Genomic DNA, 12271 nt, shown 5'->3' with positions numbered 1-12271 from the left:
GTCACAGAAACAAACACCGCACACTCACACAAACGCAGACTTCCGCGGTCAACCTGTGCGGCAATGTCTTCTAGTGAAGATACTCCTTCTGTCATGTCACTCGATGACGAGCCTCTTTACCGAGCGCCTGAAGGCTATTATGTCGGCGACGAGTGCCCAAATGAAGAGGAGCAGTTCACTTTCACTTGTCCCTACATTCACTGCGATGGCTGGATCTTTGCCTCTGCCGAAGAGTGCTAGAAGCACGACAAGAACTGGCACCAAGGTCCTTACGCGTGCGGGCAATGTCATGTGAACTTTGCTGCTCAGCCTGCACTCCAGCGACATGCCAGTGCAAGTAAGCATAACACCCAGTGGATTTGTGAGGATGAAGACTGCGAGATGGTCGGAGAAGCTTTTAACACAAATCCCCTCTTTCTCGAGCATGTTCGAAACTCAAGTGGCCACAAATACTGGTTTGCGGATGAGACTGTAGATGATAACGACTCGGTTTTCACACCATCTCTCAACTCTGGTCATCAAAGCGCAGAAGATGATGTTTTTGGGCCCTTCGAATCTGATGGAAACATCTGTAACGAGCCCTGTTGCCGACACTACGGTACGGATTACAAATGCAAGTCTGAGTTCAACCGTCACGCAGACACAGGTGCTCATCGAACTGCCTCGAATCTGAACAAAGTCTTGCTCTCGGGCATCCCAACTACCTCCGCGCTCCTGGCTGAGCAGGAAGGTCTTCGTTCATTCCGCTGCACTTCCCGCCGCTGCCACCGACACGGGGAAGTCTTTAGTACTGCAAAATCATTTTTCAACCACCTGAAAGACGAAGAGCATCGTGATGGATGGTATGTCAAATTCGACGACGATGACCTCAATTACAGTAGTGATAGAGATGTCTTGCCCGGAATTCAGTTCTATGCCGGTGGCAAAAAGGGCAGATGCGTCAACGAGAAATGCCCCCGGTTTCGTTTCCAGTTTGACTCTTATGCCGCTATGAAGCAGCATAGCAGATCACTCGGTCACGCCCGGGCGGAAGAAGACCTGGGGTTTACATACGCGGATGAATCAGGCGAAGAAGTCTGGAAGAAGAGCGCGGTACACGGGATGGAGGTTGCGGAGGATGGATTGCTCTGGAAATGCACCAAGCAAGGCTGCAAGAAGTTCAATGTTGTCATCAAAGGGCTTGGAAATGCCAAGAGTCACTACAACTCTGATACTCACCTCATGGCTGCGGAGGAGATTGCAACTTCATCTGATGAGTCTGTGGAACATATCGAAGGCATGGAGTCCCTGAAAGACGGCGACGGCTGGAGGTGCCTCAAGCGCGGCTGCCGAAAATTCAACAAACTATTCTCACATCTGGGCAATGCCAAAAAGCACGCCAGCGGTGACAGCCATGCCTTGGCCGAGGAGCCCGACTCTGCAGATGAGAATCTCGAAGGGTTGGAGTACTCAATGGAGGAAGGTGTCTGGACTTGCGTTAAACCTGGCTGCAAGCGAATGAACTCTATCTATCAGCATCTCACCAGCGCCCGAAAACATGCCAATGCTAACTTTCATGCTCTAGCTGAGGAGCCTACGGAAGAAATCGTGGAGGACATCGGGGGCATGATGGTTCTGGATGGGGGGTGTGCTTATGTGTGCATCAAGTTCGGCTGCAAAGGCTCAGGCAAAACTTATTCCAACGTCCGCTCTGCCAAGTTGAATGCGAACGCTAGACCTCACATGACGGCTGGCGAGGTTTCAGCTTTCATGTCCCGTCAGTTCAATATGGACTTGTTCGCAACCCCGACGCGAACTCCGAGGAACTTATTGCTCACGCCCATGGAGACAGAGGAGTCGACCATTGTTGTCACCCCGGGGAGCCCTTCTGCTGGTCGTGGAAGCAACCCTGCGGGCCATCCAGCAGGTGCACGAAGCAATGCCTCTGTTCGGACTGCGAAGGCGATTCGACTACGAGGGCCTTCTATTAATAAGCAGGAAGAACTTGAAAGAAAAAATCGAGAACTAGAAAGTCGTGTCGCCAAGCTAGAGATGCAGATTGGCCAGGTTCTTGGCTTGCAGAGTCCTCAAATCCAGAACAATGCGCACTATGGGAACTCTCAGATTCATCAGAGTTCCCAGATTCATCAGGGTCGCAAGGTTCACCAGAGTTCCCGGGTATATCAGAGTGCACAGTTGTTTCAGCAGATGCCTGAGGCTCCTCAGACTCCTGAGACTACATGCGCGCGTGTCGAAGGTTTATCCAAGTTTGTGCGGCCAGCGTACCGTCCTAAGATGCCAATGCCCGTCAGCGAGGATGAACTGTGAAAGGTATTATTGTTGAGATCACAGAAGGATGATGGAATGCTCTCAAGTGAATGAGATGGCATGTCGAAGGAAACCCCTGTTGAAGGAAATCATATTGAAGGGAAAGGAAGGTCGATGTTTCAGGTTGTCATTTTACAGGATTGGTCGGAAGGTGTTGAAAACAATTGCTTTTAGATACTGGCTGTGTATAAGGGTCTAGATACAAGACATGATCGAGAATCAAATCTGTGCGAGTTCTGTCCCATTTCTTCAGAAATGCCCATTTCCAGTTTTCCCGCAAAATACCAGTCTCTGCTTCGTGCTAAGGAATATGCGCTTCTGTCGCACTCCCGGTGTCGTCACGACAGTCCTCAATCCTCGCCGCTCCCATTTCAGTCCTCTGCTTCCATTTGTTCGTCGTCGCTAGCCGCGAGTGACAAGACCTCCATGTCATCCGCCACATCCTCCAGTGTCATCTCCTGGGCCTCCTCAAAAAGCTCTCCGGTGCAGATGAGTCGACCTCCAACGACCTCAAGATCGATCGCTCCATCAGTTCCAAAGTAGTGTTCGTAGGACTCTTGATCAATAGCCAACTCCATCTGCGGAAGGTCTTGGACCTCGTCCTCGTCTTCGGCGAAGTAAACCTCGAGGTCAACGATGGAGTGCTGGGCTGGGACGCCCATGACTTGAGCTCCGTGGAAAATGTTTGGTTCTTCGTCATCTGAATCATCTGAATCATACGAGGGTTCCGGGTTGAAAATGTTGGATGCTTCAATCTCGTCGTTGACGAGATTATTGTCATTCCCAAGGACCGCAAACTCCATCTCGGAATCACTGTCGGAGCCGGCACTTTCGGCATCATCTGTGACCATCGTCGTGTCGTTGTCAGAGTCTCCGGTGTTGATGTTGACAAGAGTTCCCTCAGAAATGTCTGTATCGTCTTGGATGCTGCCCTCAGGAGAACTGTGGTGTCCGTCCTCTTCGTTGTGTTCGAGCAGAAACGGGATCGCTTCTTCCGCTGCAGCACCCTAAACTGGCAGCAAGTTCAGTCCGATCTGAATGTCCTCCAGCGCAATACCAAGACCTCGCGCTTCCTCCAGCTTGCGGTTGCTCTTCTGGATGAGATCCCTGCGCACCATACTGCTAGCCTCCTGCGCTTCGAGAAGACTCAAGGCGTCTTCTTGAAGAGCATCGTGCAGGGAACCTGTATCGGGGTCCCAAGTGCGGCCACTCCATGTAGCAAGGCAGTCATCTCCGATAGAGATGTCGTTGAGGGTGATGCCCTTCTGTTTCGCTTCCTCGAGGCGGCGGTTGGAGTTGTAGAAGATGTGGTTTTTGAAGTCTGCGCTCATCAGATTAAGGAGCACAGTTTCCGTTAATCGCTGAGTGACATTTTGTACAAATTCGGCAGACAATGAGGTGCTCATGTTGTGGTGGGAGGGCGAGAGCGCTCCAAGTTGAGGTTTTGTAGATGTAAAGAAGAAGCTACTAGCTGTGAGAAGAGATAAGAAGAAATGTGGGTTAGCGCCTGAGTTGAAGAAATGCGATTTCGGTATTGATTTGGCGGGTTGTGGTGCGGTGATGAAGATAGAGATGAAGGTAGGTAGGTTCAAGATTGAAGATTGAAGATGGAGGTTGAGCTATTGAAAGAAGAGGTAAGTGAATCACGGCCGATCCAACATTCCAGAAGGACAGCCGCCAACTGTCTCTTGTCTCTGCATGATTGCAGCATAAATATCCATACAAAAACTTCACCATGCAATTGTTACCATCATGGGTTCGGCCAGACACAGTTGGAAGATTTATCATCAATTCAGTTGATCTTCAGATGATCTACGGCTCCCTGCATATGTAACTTTGGGACCTCGACCTTTGGCCCTATGGAAGTTGAAGCGCAGATTCCTCCGTGCCATCTATAGCAGTTTTCCAGCCTCGTCCAGTCCTTCATCTCAGGTATGCCTTTCATTCCGAAGGCTCGTTTTCGTCGTGAGGTTCGCCTCGTGGTAGAGTCTCTTCGCGAGCTGTTATCGTCGTTGCAACAGCTCCTCTTCGGAACTCTTTTTCATTTGTTGTTCATTTGTCGGTTTTCCTTCCTTTCCCCGTCAACTTTCCCTCACTGAATGTCGCCCATCTCAACCTCCTCGGCCTTCTCGCCCTCACCCTCAACCTCTGGTGCATCTATTCAAGTCAGCACTCCGTTACTTACCTTCCAAGCAGCAACTTACCCTTCATCTCCGCCTCTCCCTCAGCTTCCATCTTTCTCTTCATAGCGTGCGCCAATCTCTTCTCTATCTTGCGCGCCTTCTTGGCGCTCACCTTGGCTCTGGGTCCGCTCGTAGGCAAAAGACCTGGCCTGGCGCCTCGTGTAGTATCGGCCTTTGCGACCTTATCTTTGGGTGCTTGTGATCGCTTGCGTCGCTCCTTACGGGCGCTTGAAGCGCGCGCCGCAAGGCGGTTCTTGGAGGGGCCGTTGGGGTTGCCGACGGAAGGCATTGTGACTGTATGTGTAGGTTGGTTTTGGTGATGGAAGTTCTGCGATAAGGCTCTCAACTTTTTTTTTACTGGGGTCGAAAAACTCGGTGGAGGTTCGGTAAGGAATGCGCTAAAGTGTGCCCCGCCGCGGGGATCGGCAGAGCTGCATGTTCCAGAACGCCTCCTCCAGAGACTCAACACGAGGAGACAAAATGTTATTCATGAATCCCAATCAATTGCGCCTCGAATGTCTAAGTAATACAATTCTGAAAATGCCGCTTCCCATGCCATCAAGTAGTCATTTAAACATCATACACATGCCATAAAATGACGCCAGATACCCCTATGAACAGTCTAGGTATGCACCATCCCCTCCCCAAATGTACTTCTCACGAGAGATCATATGTCCTCCCCTAAGCACGAGTCTGTTGGTTTCGTCCAACAGTAGCTGCGCTGTCTTCGCTGTTGGGTCCGAGCATTCTTCGACTAGGATCGTCATCGTCATCGCTCATCAACCCATCTAACTCGAATTCTTGGGCATCCCGCAGTTGACCGTCTTCCACCGCGAGCCCGTTGGCATAGTGGTTGTTGCCGAGCTCCTTGGTGTCCAGTACAGGGTGAGCAAGGCGGTCCCAGAGACCAATGAGCATGTTGACGAAGAGGAACATGATCGAGGCGAGCGAGTAGGTAATAAGGATGTACGAAACGTGGTCCATAGCGGAGCCAGCCACAAGATTCATTTGCTCCTCTGTAGCGCCCATGAAAAGGAAGCCAGCGGCATACATGAACTGTAAGTGTTAGCTTAAGTTTTATTGTGAAATGCAGGCTGACTTACAAAAACTGGAACAAACTGGAAGCTGTTGGCAGTTCGGCCATCTTCTGAGATGGAGTGAGCATCCCTGAGCACAAAAGCAATCTCAATGATACGAGTAATGCCCACGACCATAAGGGTGTAGCCAAACATTGTATGCGTAGCTGCACTGACCATCAGCTCCTGAGGATGGGCAGACATGGCCCAGCCTGTAATGAAAATAACGAAGCCGGGGATGAAGTTGCGCTTGGGGTTTCCGTCGCGGTCCTTGCTCAGCCAGATACCAGCCAAACCAGCACACCACCAGATGATTCCCATTGTCGTATGTTGCCAATCGTTCTTGACCCAGTCGGTTCCCCAGCGATGCTCGGTAAATGTGTTAACGCAGCCCCATGCAGCAATCGCAACGCTATCGTAGAACTCCTGCGAGCGACCATGTCGTCGGATCCAGAGCTGGCCAACAACGAGGATAATGGTGAGAAGAATTCCGTAGGCGATGAAAGCACCACCCATAATGAAATGAGCGGCGCATTGTCCAGTATGATCTCCCTGGCAAAAGCCAAGAGCTGTGATTCCACCAAAGATCATCTGTGTCCATGACAGGACTGGCATGAGCTTGCCGATGAAAGAATGACACGGGCGGATCAGCTTTCGAATTCTGCCATTGATGCCTTTCTCCCAATGTCCTTTGAGGTATAGTCCAAGAACAACCTGCGCGGCAAGGAGAAGCTGAAGAATGTGCGCAAATTTGCCATGAACGTGATTGGGAATGAACTCGCGGCCCTTATGCGCATGACCAAGGAAGAAGCCAAGAATGGCGAGAATGGTGCCAACGGCTTGGGTCGGAACGTGCCATCGATTCTTGGTCATCTAGTGGATGTCAGTGTGGTGCCAAGGCTGAGTAGGTTTGTTTACTTACACCCAAAACCATACCGACAGGGAAGATAACGCCGTACGCTAACATCTGAATGAAGATGTGAATCCATAATACCGTATCCTACTACTCGTCAGCCGCTGGTCCAGATTTCCAGGCCTGTTAAACGCACTAAGGGTTCCAAAGAGACTGTTTCGCCCTCAGGAATATGGCTTGCATCGTGGTCGTGGGCTTTCACAGCTGTGACGAGAAGCGCAACTGTCGCAACCTTGGATAGTGAAGGCGCCGCAATGGCCTTCGACTTATAATCGCCAATCATGGCCGTATCGTCCTCGGATTTCCGTCAATATCACGATCCAATGTCTCCGTGCAAATTGTGAGCAATCGCAGTTTCGGCTCTGTTCTTCCCGCCGTAACAACCGTCGGTGGGGGATCGTCGATGTCTAGCGGCGTCCAAATTATTCAATTGTAAGCAGCAATCGCTGGGGGATCGTGGCTCGATAAGCGAGTAGATAGCGAGATGTCGAGAGCGAAGCAAACAAAAGACTGCGTTTGTACTACGAGGCGGAATAAAACTCCTCTAGGGAGACCAAAGGTGACGAGGAAGAAGGAGATGAGGAAATTGGGCAAACTCAAAAGTTGTTTCCTGGTGTCGGTTCAAGTAAAAAGGCCGCCAACCTCTCCCACTTCCCACCTCGGGCCCTCCATACTTGAGGTTCCAGGGGGCTCCATCGATTGAGGGCGTCATTCCGGAGCATTCGGCAGCCTGTCATTACACAAAGCGCGATGGTGATTGGTTGCTTTTGATATCAGGCGCGGTGCTTTCCCACTAATTCCTGCAGCGCCAGGGGGGTTGCCGGAGCTTTATTGTCCGCTAATAGAGCAACGTGCGTCGACTGGGTCCGATATACCCGAATCCAAGAATGCCATGTTTGCAACCAAGTCTTGGTCCTCTTGGAGTCTGAAGCCAAGTGTTTTCATGAGCAGCTTATTAGACATATAGTCGCCCATTACCCAAAATATAAACAGAAGCCCTTGAAAATGCAGCTCATGCATTGACCTCACCATCTCGTAGTAACGGGAATATACTGACTCTGGTAGATGAAGGCCATCGCTTGTTCGATGGTTGGAGTCGTCCCCAAGAATTAGAAGTCTTGGTATTAATAGACTCGAAGCTGATCACTGATTTATTGGACTCCATTTTACAAGTGCTGTGTTTAGATGACCGTATATCCGCCCAATTCTTCTCTTAGCATCCACCAGTACGATACTACCTTGCCGTAGCTACCTACCCTAGGTAAGGTAGGTAGCGAGGGGAGGAAAGAAAACTTAGGGCCTTGATCTTAGATGACAAAAAGATTTAGATAGCTTAGTACAAATTTAGCCCAAGTTAAGGGTATCTTTTGCTGGGCTTATTAGACTTGGAACATGAAGTTCAATCGTCAATGGATTTGTATTGTGTAGCAAAGGTTTTGAAGGGTTGTTTCATTTGTAGTTTTATCAGGATGACCGGGAAGATAATGGTTCCTTTCTTAAACTTTCCAGCAACATTGTATCTACCACCCAGGCCAATCCCATTTATCGTGACCCCGACTCCAGCTTCGCTTCCTTCTCCTTCAGTATTTCCTTGGCCTTTCCCCAGAGCTCTGCCTCCATATCCCTCTCAACTCTTGTCCCTCGACTGTTCAGCCAACCTGCTCCGATGATGCCCACAGCTCCCACTCCGTTAGGCGTCGGTTGTGGGATAATGGGACCCGTCTTATTCAGACGAGGCGGTGGAGCAAGACTGATGATATTGGCTTCTTCGAGTGCCAAGACCTGGCGTTTGATCTTGACGTCGACGGTGTGAAGGGCCCGGAAGAACTGATCTGTCGCAGAGGCGAAGGCTTCTTTTTGTGTACCAGGATCTAGTGATGGCTTCGTAGATTCGGTTGATGGATCCACGCTCTGGTCGGTTTCTGTGGCTTTTGGTATTGTGAGTGCGTTGAGTGCTGTGGCAGTGTGTTTCATGAGCTGGATGATTTGTTGGTCGATGGCGTTGAGCTGGCGGATGTTCTCTTCAATAGTGAATGGCTCATTGCGTGATGATTCGGCACCAGCCATCTCGACATCATTTGGGGAAGCCATGACTGTGGCCCGCACTTTGAGAGCTTTTCGTGGAAGTGCGATGAAGTTGACGATGCTGTGTCTTTGGATTTATGCTCAAACCCTCAATTCAACACAAGGCTCAGCTGGAACAAAGGGTTGTGATGGTTCAGTCCAAGAAAATACACAGAAGAGATAATCAGGCTTTCAATCGTCAAAATCGCCCTACTTTGATGCAAGCAGATGAATGAAATCTAAGAGAGTTCTCTGTGATAATGAAGCTGAAGTGAGTTGAAGTGCAACCAAAACGGATCTCATTGAATGAAAGATCAAGTGAGAGGTACGTACCCGTCGTCACTGGCAGATGGCGGTGGCGGCCCGTGCGTGCATGTTCAATCAATTGTTTCGACAGCAGCACGATGAATTAGGAGGAACGATGGGAGAAGGCTCCCAAGATGCGAAACAACAAAAGAGAATTAATTATTGGACCTAAGTAGCTTGGATATTGTTGTGTGTACCACCCTCTTATTGTCTCGCAGAGTTCAATATCATATTGCGCCGCTTAATCATCGGTTAACCTCCAGGCGCGCTCTGCTAAGCTTTGGCGCGTTTGATCATCCACGATTCACTTTAACTTTCAGCATTATTGAATCGAGGTTACAACTCACACAAGCCTTGGGATCTCATCGTCTTCTTAGCTACAATCATTCTTCTTCGAACCATCTTAATTCAAAGATAAACCCGACCCCAACTCTTTCGAATATCCGATAAAGAAGGACACTGCCACAGACTGGCGGTTTGTGACCTCTCATCTCATCACCTTGAAGAGCGACAGGAGCTGGTCCCCATCCGAAAGACACAGCTGGGGTATGACATATCGCTGAGGGACACTCGCTCTCTCTTCCAGCGTGTGGCTTAGATAGGCTGGCTCGAACACCTAGGCTCCAATCCAAACTCGCCCTCTTCTCTCACAGTCACTGCCCTTCACTATGTCTGGGCCAGCACAAACACCAGGCGCACCTCAAGCGCCAGGCTATCAAGGACCTGCACCAACACCCCCAGCTCCAACACACGCAGCAGCAACCGCCGCGACAGGCCAAAGTGGCTCATCTGGAGGCCCAATGTCGAATCAGAACCTCAACCAGATTGTAAGTCACTTTCTACTTGTTTGTTTGATGAATCTCCATGGTCGTCTCATTCCATTACACCACCAACATAACGGCGACCATTATATCATCTGCCCCTTAGCACTTTCCATGACAACACATATCAAGCATCGCCCATACTGCACATTGGCTCCATGTATCCTGTCTAGGGTGCCTGTCTCAACTTCTCTTCATCTTGAGCCGCAGTAACGCAGACCATCATACATCCATTACAAACACATATATTTGATCAGCTCGCGCACCATAATTATCATGGAACCTCCGCCGAAATGTGCAAACACTGAACTCAATGCACAGGTCACGGACTACTTGCTCAAAAGGGGGTTCAACCGAACCGAAGAGGTGTTTCGTCAGGAATCTAAACATCTCGGCCCCGATGGCAAGCCTATCTATCAACTGGCCAACCTCGGCCCCAAAAAGTACCAACGAGCCTTTGGACTTCTACGTGAGTGGGTCGAGAACAACTTGGACATATACAAGGTATGCCGTGGTGACCCTCTTACTGTTTCCCTTGCTTACAACCCCAGTTCGAACTGTCCAAGCTGCTATGGCCCGTCTTCGTCTATTCTTTCCTGGAACTTGTCCAGCATGCCTACACTGAAGATGCTAAGGCTTTCCTCAGAGACATCGGGCCCAACTTCCAGCCGGTACACGCGGATGATCTCAAGACCCTTGGTACCATTACACTACCACAGCACATAAACGAGAACCCCATGACAAAGCTGTATCGGGAAAACAAGTACCGAATCCCCCTGAACCAACATGCCAGCGGTGATCTTTTTAACTTTCTGGAGCGTGAGTCTGATCAGGGTGGTTCCGTGATTCGCCAAGTCCTGGCAACCTACTGCCAGATTGATTCTACAGCTCGTGGACCTATTACCCCCTTCAGTTTCGAAGCTGTTTACAGAAGGTCAAGGAACATGGAGATAGAGAGCATAGATACCAACGAAGGTATCCCGGGCGTCAATATTGGCTTGTCGAACAAGGACGTTCTCGACCCAACTGCTCCCCTGAAGCTTGGACCACTTCCTATGGATGCCGACCTGCGCGACGATGTGCGAGCTGAGCTTGAGGAAGAGGAGCGACGAATTCCGCCCCCTCCCGGAAAAACATCGCTAGTGGATGAGTTCGACCAAAAAATCAAACGTGAGGAGAGTGCAGATGCCCCAAGCAGAGCAGAGCTACCCTTACCACCCTCAAGGCCGAGGGACATCATGCTAGAAATGCAAAAGCTTCGAGAGAATCGCGACCGATTCAAGATCGACGGGGCGACGGGGGGCGTGGGAGTCCCTATCAGCGCATGCATGTTTACATTCCATAACACGCTTGGAAGGTGAGTTTTGACAGCCCCGTGGGGACCGCTGATACTAACAAACTTCAGTGTTGCATGTATGGACTTCTCCAACGATGGACAATTAGTGGCAGCTGGTACCACGGAATCTTACATTCGTGTTTGGTCGCTGGATGGTAAAGCCTTACCCACGATGAACGCGCACGAGAAAGAAGCCAAGTTCAACAGCCGCAAATTGATCGGACATTCCGGACCCGTTTACGACGTGTCCTTCTCCGATGCTGTTTCTGGCCCTCCGCAGAAGCTCTTTGGCGACGAAGGGAAGTCGAACCCTGCCATGGACACGAGACCGAAGCTGCTGCTATCTGCATCTGCGGATGGCCAGATTCGTCTGTGGTCACTAGAGTCTTGGAGTTGCCTGTGTCTTTACAAGTCCCACGATGGACCAGCTTTCAGGACACTCTGGGGTCCCCATGGACACTATTTTATCAGTGGAGGATACGACAAAGCTGTTCGACTGTGGATGCAAGATCATGCTTCCCCTCAACGATTGTTGGTTGGGCATGACACGTCCATCTCAGCACTTGCATGGCACCCTAATGGCCTCTATGTCTTCTCCGCCTCTGACGAGACTGACAAGTCGATCCGTATGTGGTCTGTCGTAACTGGCGGTTGTGTCCGCGTGTTCACAGGCCACAACGAATATATCACCGCCTTGGAATGCGCGCCAAATGGTAAGATCCTAGCAAGTGCCGATTGTGCAGGTAACATCTTCTTTTGGGACCTTGCGAAGGGAACACGCATCAAGCGGTCACGTGGCCACGGTAAGGGCGGAATTTGGTCACTCAGCTTCAGCGTTGAATCCAACGTGCTTGCTTCTGGTGGTCAAGATGGCACAGTCCGACTCTGGGATGTCGAGCTGCCTTCTGATCCCCAAAAGGCGAGCCAGCAACAGACAGGCCTCGATACGACAGCAACAGGGGCTGATGGCACAAGCGCAGGAGGCACTGCTGGTGAAGCTTCTCGCGTGACAGCCGGAACTTCAGGACCAGCGGGTACCAGCGGCACCACCGGAACTCATAAGAAAAAGAATAAGGAGGTGATGATCACTCCCGATCAGATCAGCGCGTTCCCGACGAAGAAGACACCAGTGATGAAGGTCAAGTTTACACGGATGAACTTGGTAATTGTAGGCGGCTGTTACGACCCCGAACGTTAGGAGCGGGAGGCAGTCGACCCAGTTGCTCGCGAGAAACGGCGAAGGCAACAATTTGCCGCTAAGTTTG

At 50.5% G+C, this 12271-nt stretch overlaps 6 protein-coding genes across 6 annotated transcripts; 2 read left to right on the top strand and 4 right to left on the bottom strand.

Annotated features, from left to right (window-relative positions):
• Positions 1-381: 381 nt before the first annotated feature.
• Positions 382-2307, top strand: FPRO_11757 (uncharacterized protein; the record flags this gene model as incomplete). Its single annotated transcript, XM_031221267.1, has 1 exon — positions 382-2307. One exon carries the CDS (start codon positions 382-384, stop codon positions 2305-2307), a length of 1926 nt encoding a protein of 641 aa, XP_031086843.1.
• A 371-nt stretch (positions 2308-2678) lies between these two features.
• FPRO_11756 (uncharacterized protein) lies at positions 2679-3713 on the bottom strand (the record flags this gene model as incomplete). Its single annotated transcript, XM_031221266.1, has 2 exons — positions 2679-3304; positions 3365-3713. 2 exons carry the CDS (start codon positions 3711-3713, stop codon positions 2679-2681), a joined length of 975 nt encoding a protein of 324 aa, XP_031086842.1.
• A 686-nt stretch (positions 3714-4399) lies between these two features.
• FPRO_11755 (uncharacterized protein) lies at positions 4400-4779 on the bottom strand (the record flags this gene model as incomplete). The annotated part of the gene is made up of 2 exons (XM_031221265.1): positions 4400-4464; positions 4512-4779. 2 exons carry the CDS (start codon positions 4777-4779, stop codon positions 4400-4402), a joined length of 333 nt encoding a protein of 110 aa, XP_031086841.1.
• A 392-nt stretch (positions 4780-5171) lies between these two features.
• On the bottom strand, positions 5172-6762 carry FPRO_11754 (uncharacterized protein; the record flags this gene model as incomplete). The annotated part of the gene is made up of 4 exons (XM_031221264.1): positions 5172-5546; positions 5594-6439; positions 6489-6566; positions 6616-6762. 4 exons carry the CDS (start codon positions 6760-6762, stop codon positions 5172-5174), a joined length of 1446 nt encoding a protein of 481 aa, XP_031086840.1.
• Positions 6763-8021: 1259 nt separating this feature from the next.
• On the bottom strand, positions 8022-8570 carry FPRO_11753 (uncharacterized protein; the record flags this gene model as incomplete). Its single annotated transcript, XM_031221263.1, has 1 exon — positions 8022-8570. The coding sequence occupies one exon, from the start codon at positions 8568-8570 to the stop codon at positions 8022-8024; it is 549 nt and encodes a 182-aa protein (XP_031086839.1).
• Positions 8571-9517: 947 nt separating this feature from the next.
• On the top strand, positions 9518-12204 carry FPRO_11752 (related to transcription initiation factor tfiid 100 kDa subunit; the record flags this gene model as incomplete). The annotated part of the gene is made up of 4 exons (XM_031221262.1): positions 9518-9676; positions 9992-10174; positions 10222-11027; positions 11076-12204. 4 exons carry the CDS (start codon positions 9518-9520, stop codon positions 12202-12204), a joined length of 2277 nt encoding a protein of 758 aa, XP_031086838.1.
• Positions 12205-12271: the final 67 nt, after the last annotated feature.

This window comes from Fusarium proliferatum, assembly GCF_900067095.1.
Source record: "Fusarium proliferatum ET1 genome assembly, contig: FPRO_scaffold010, whole genome shotgun sequence".
NCBI lineage: Eukaryota > Fungi > Ascomycota > Sordariomycetes > Hypocreales > Nectriaceae > Fusarium > Fusarium proliferatum.
The sequence above is the reverse complement of the archived record's forward strand: the minus strand, read 5'-3'. Positions and strand labels throughout refer to the sequence as shown.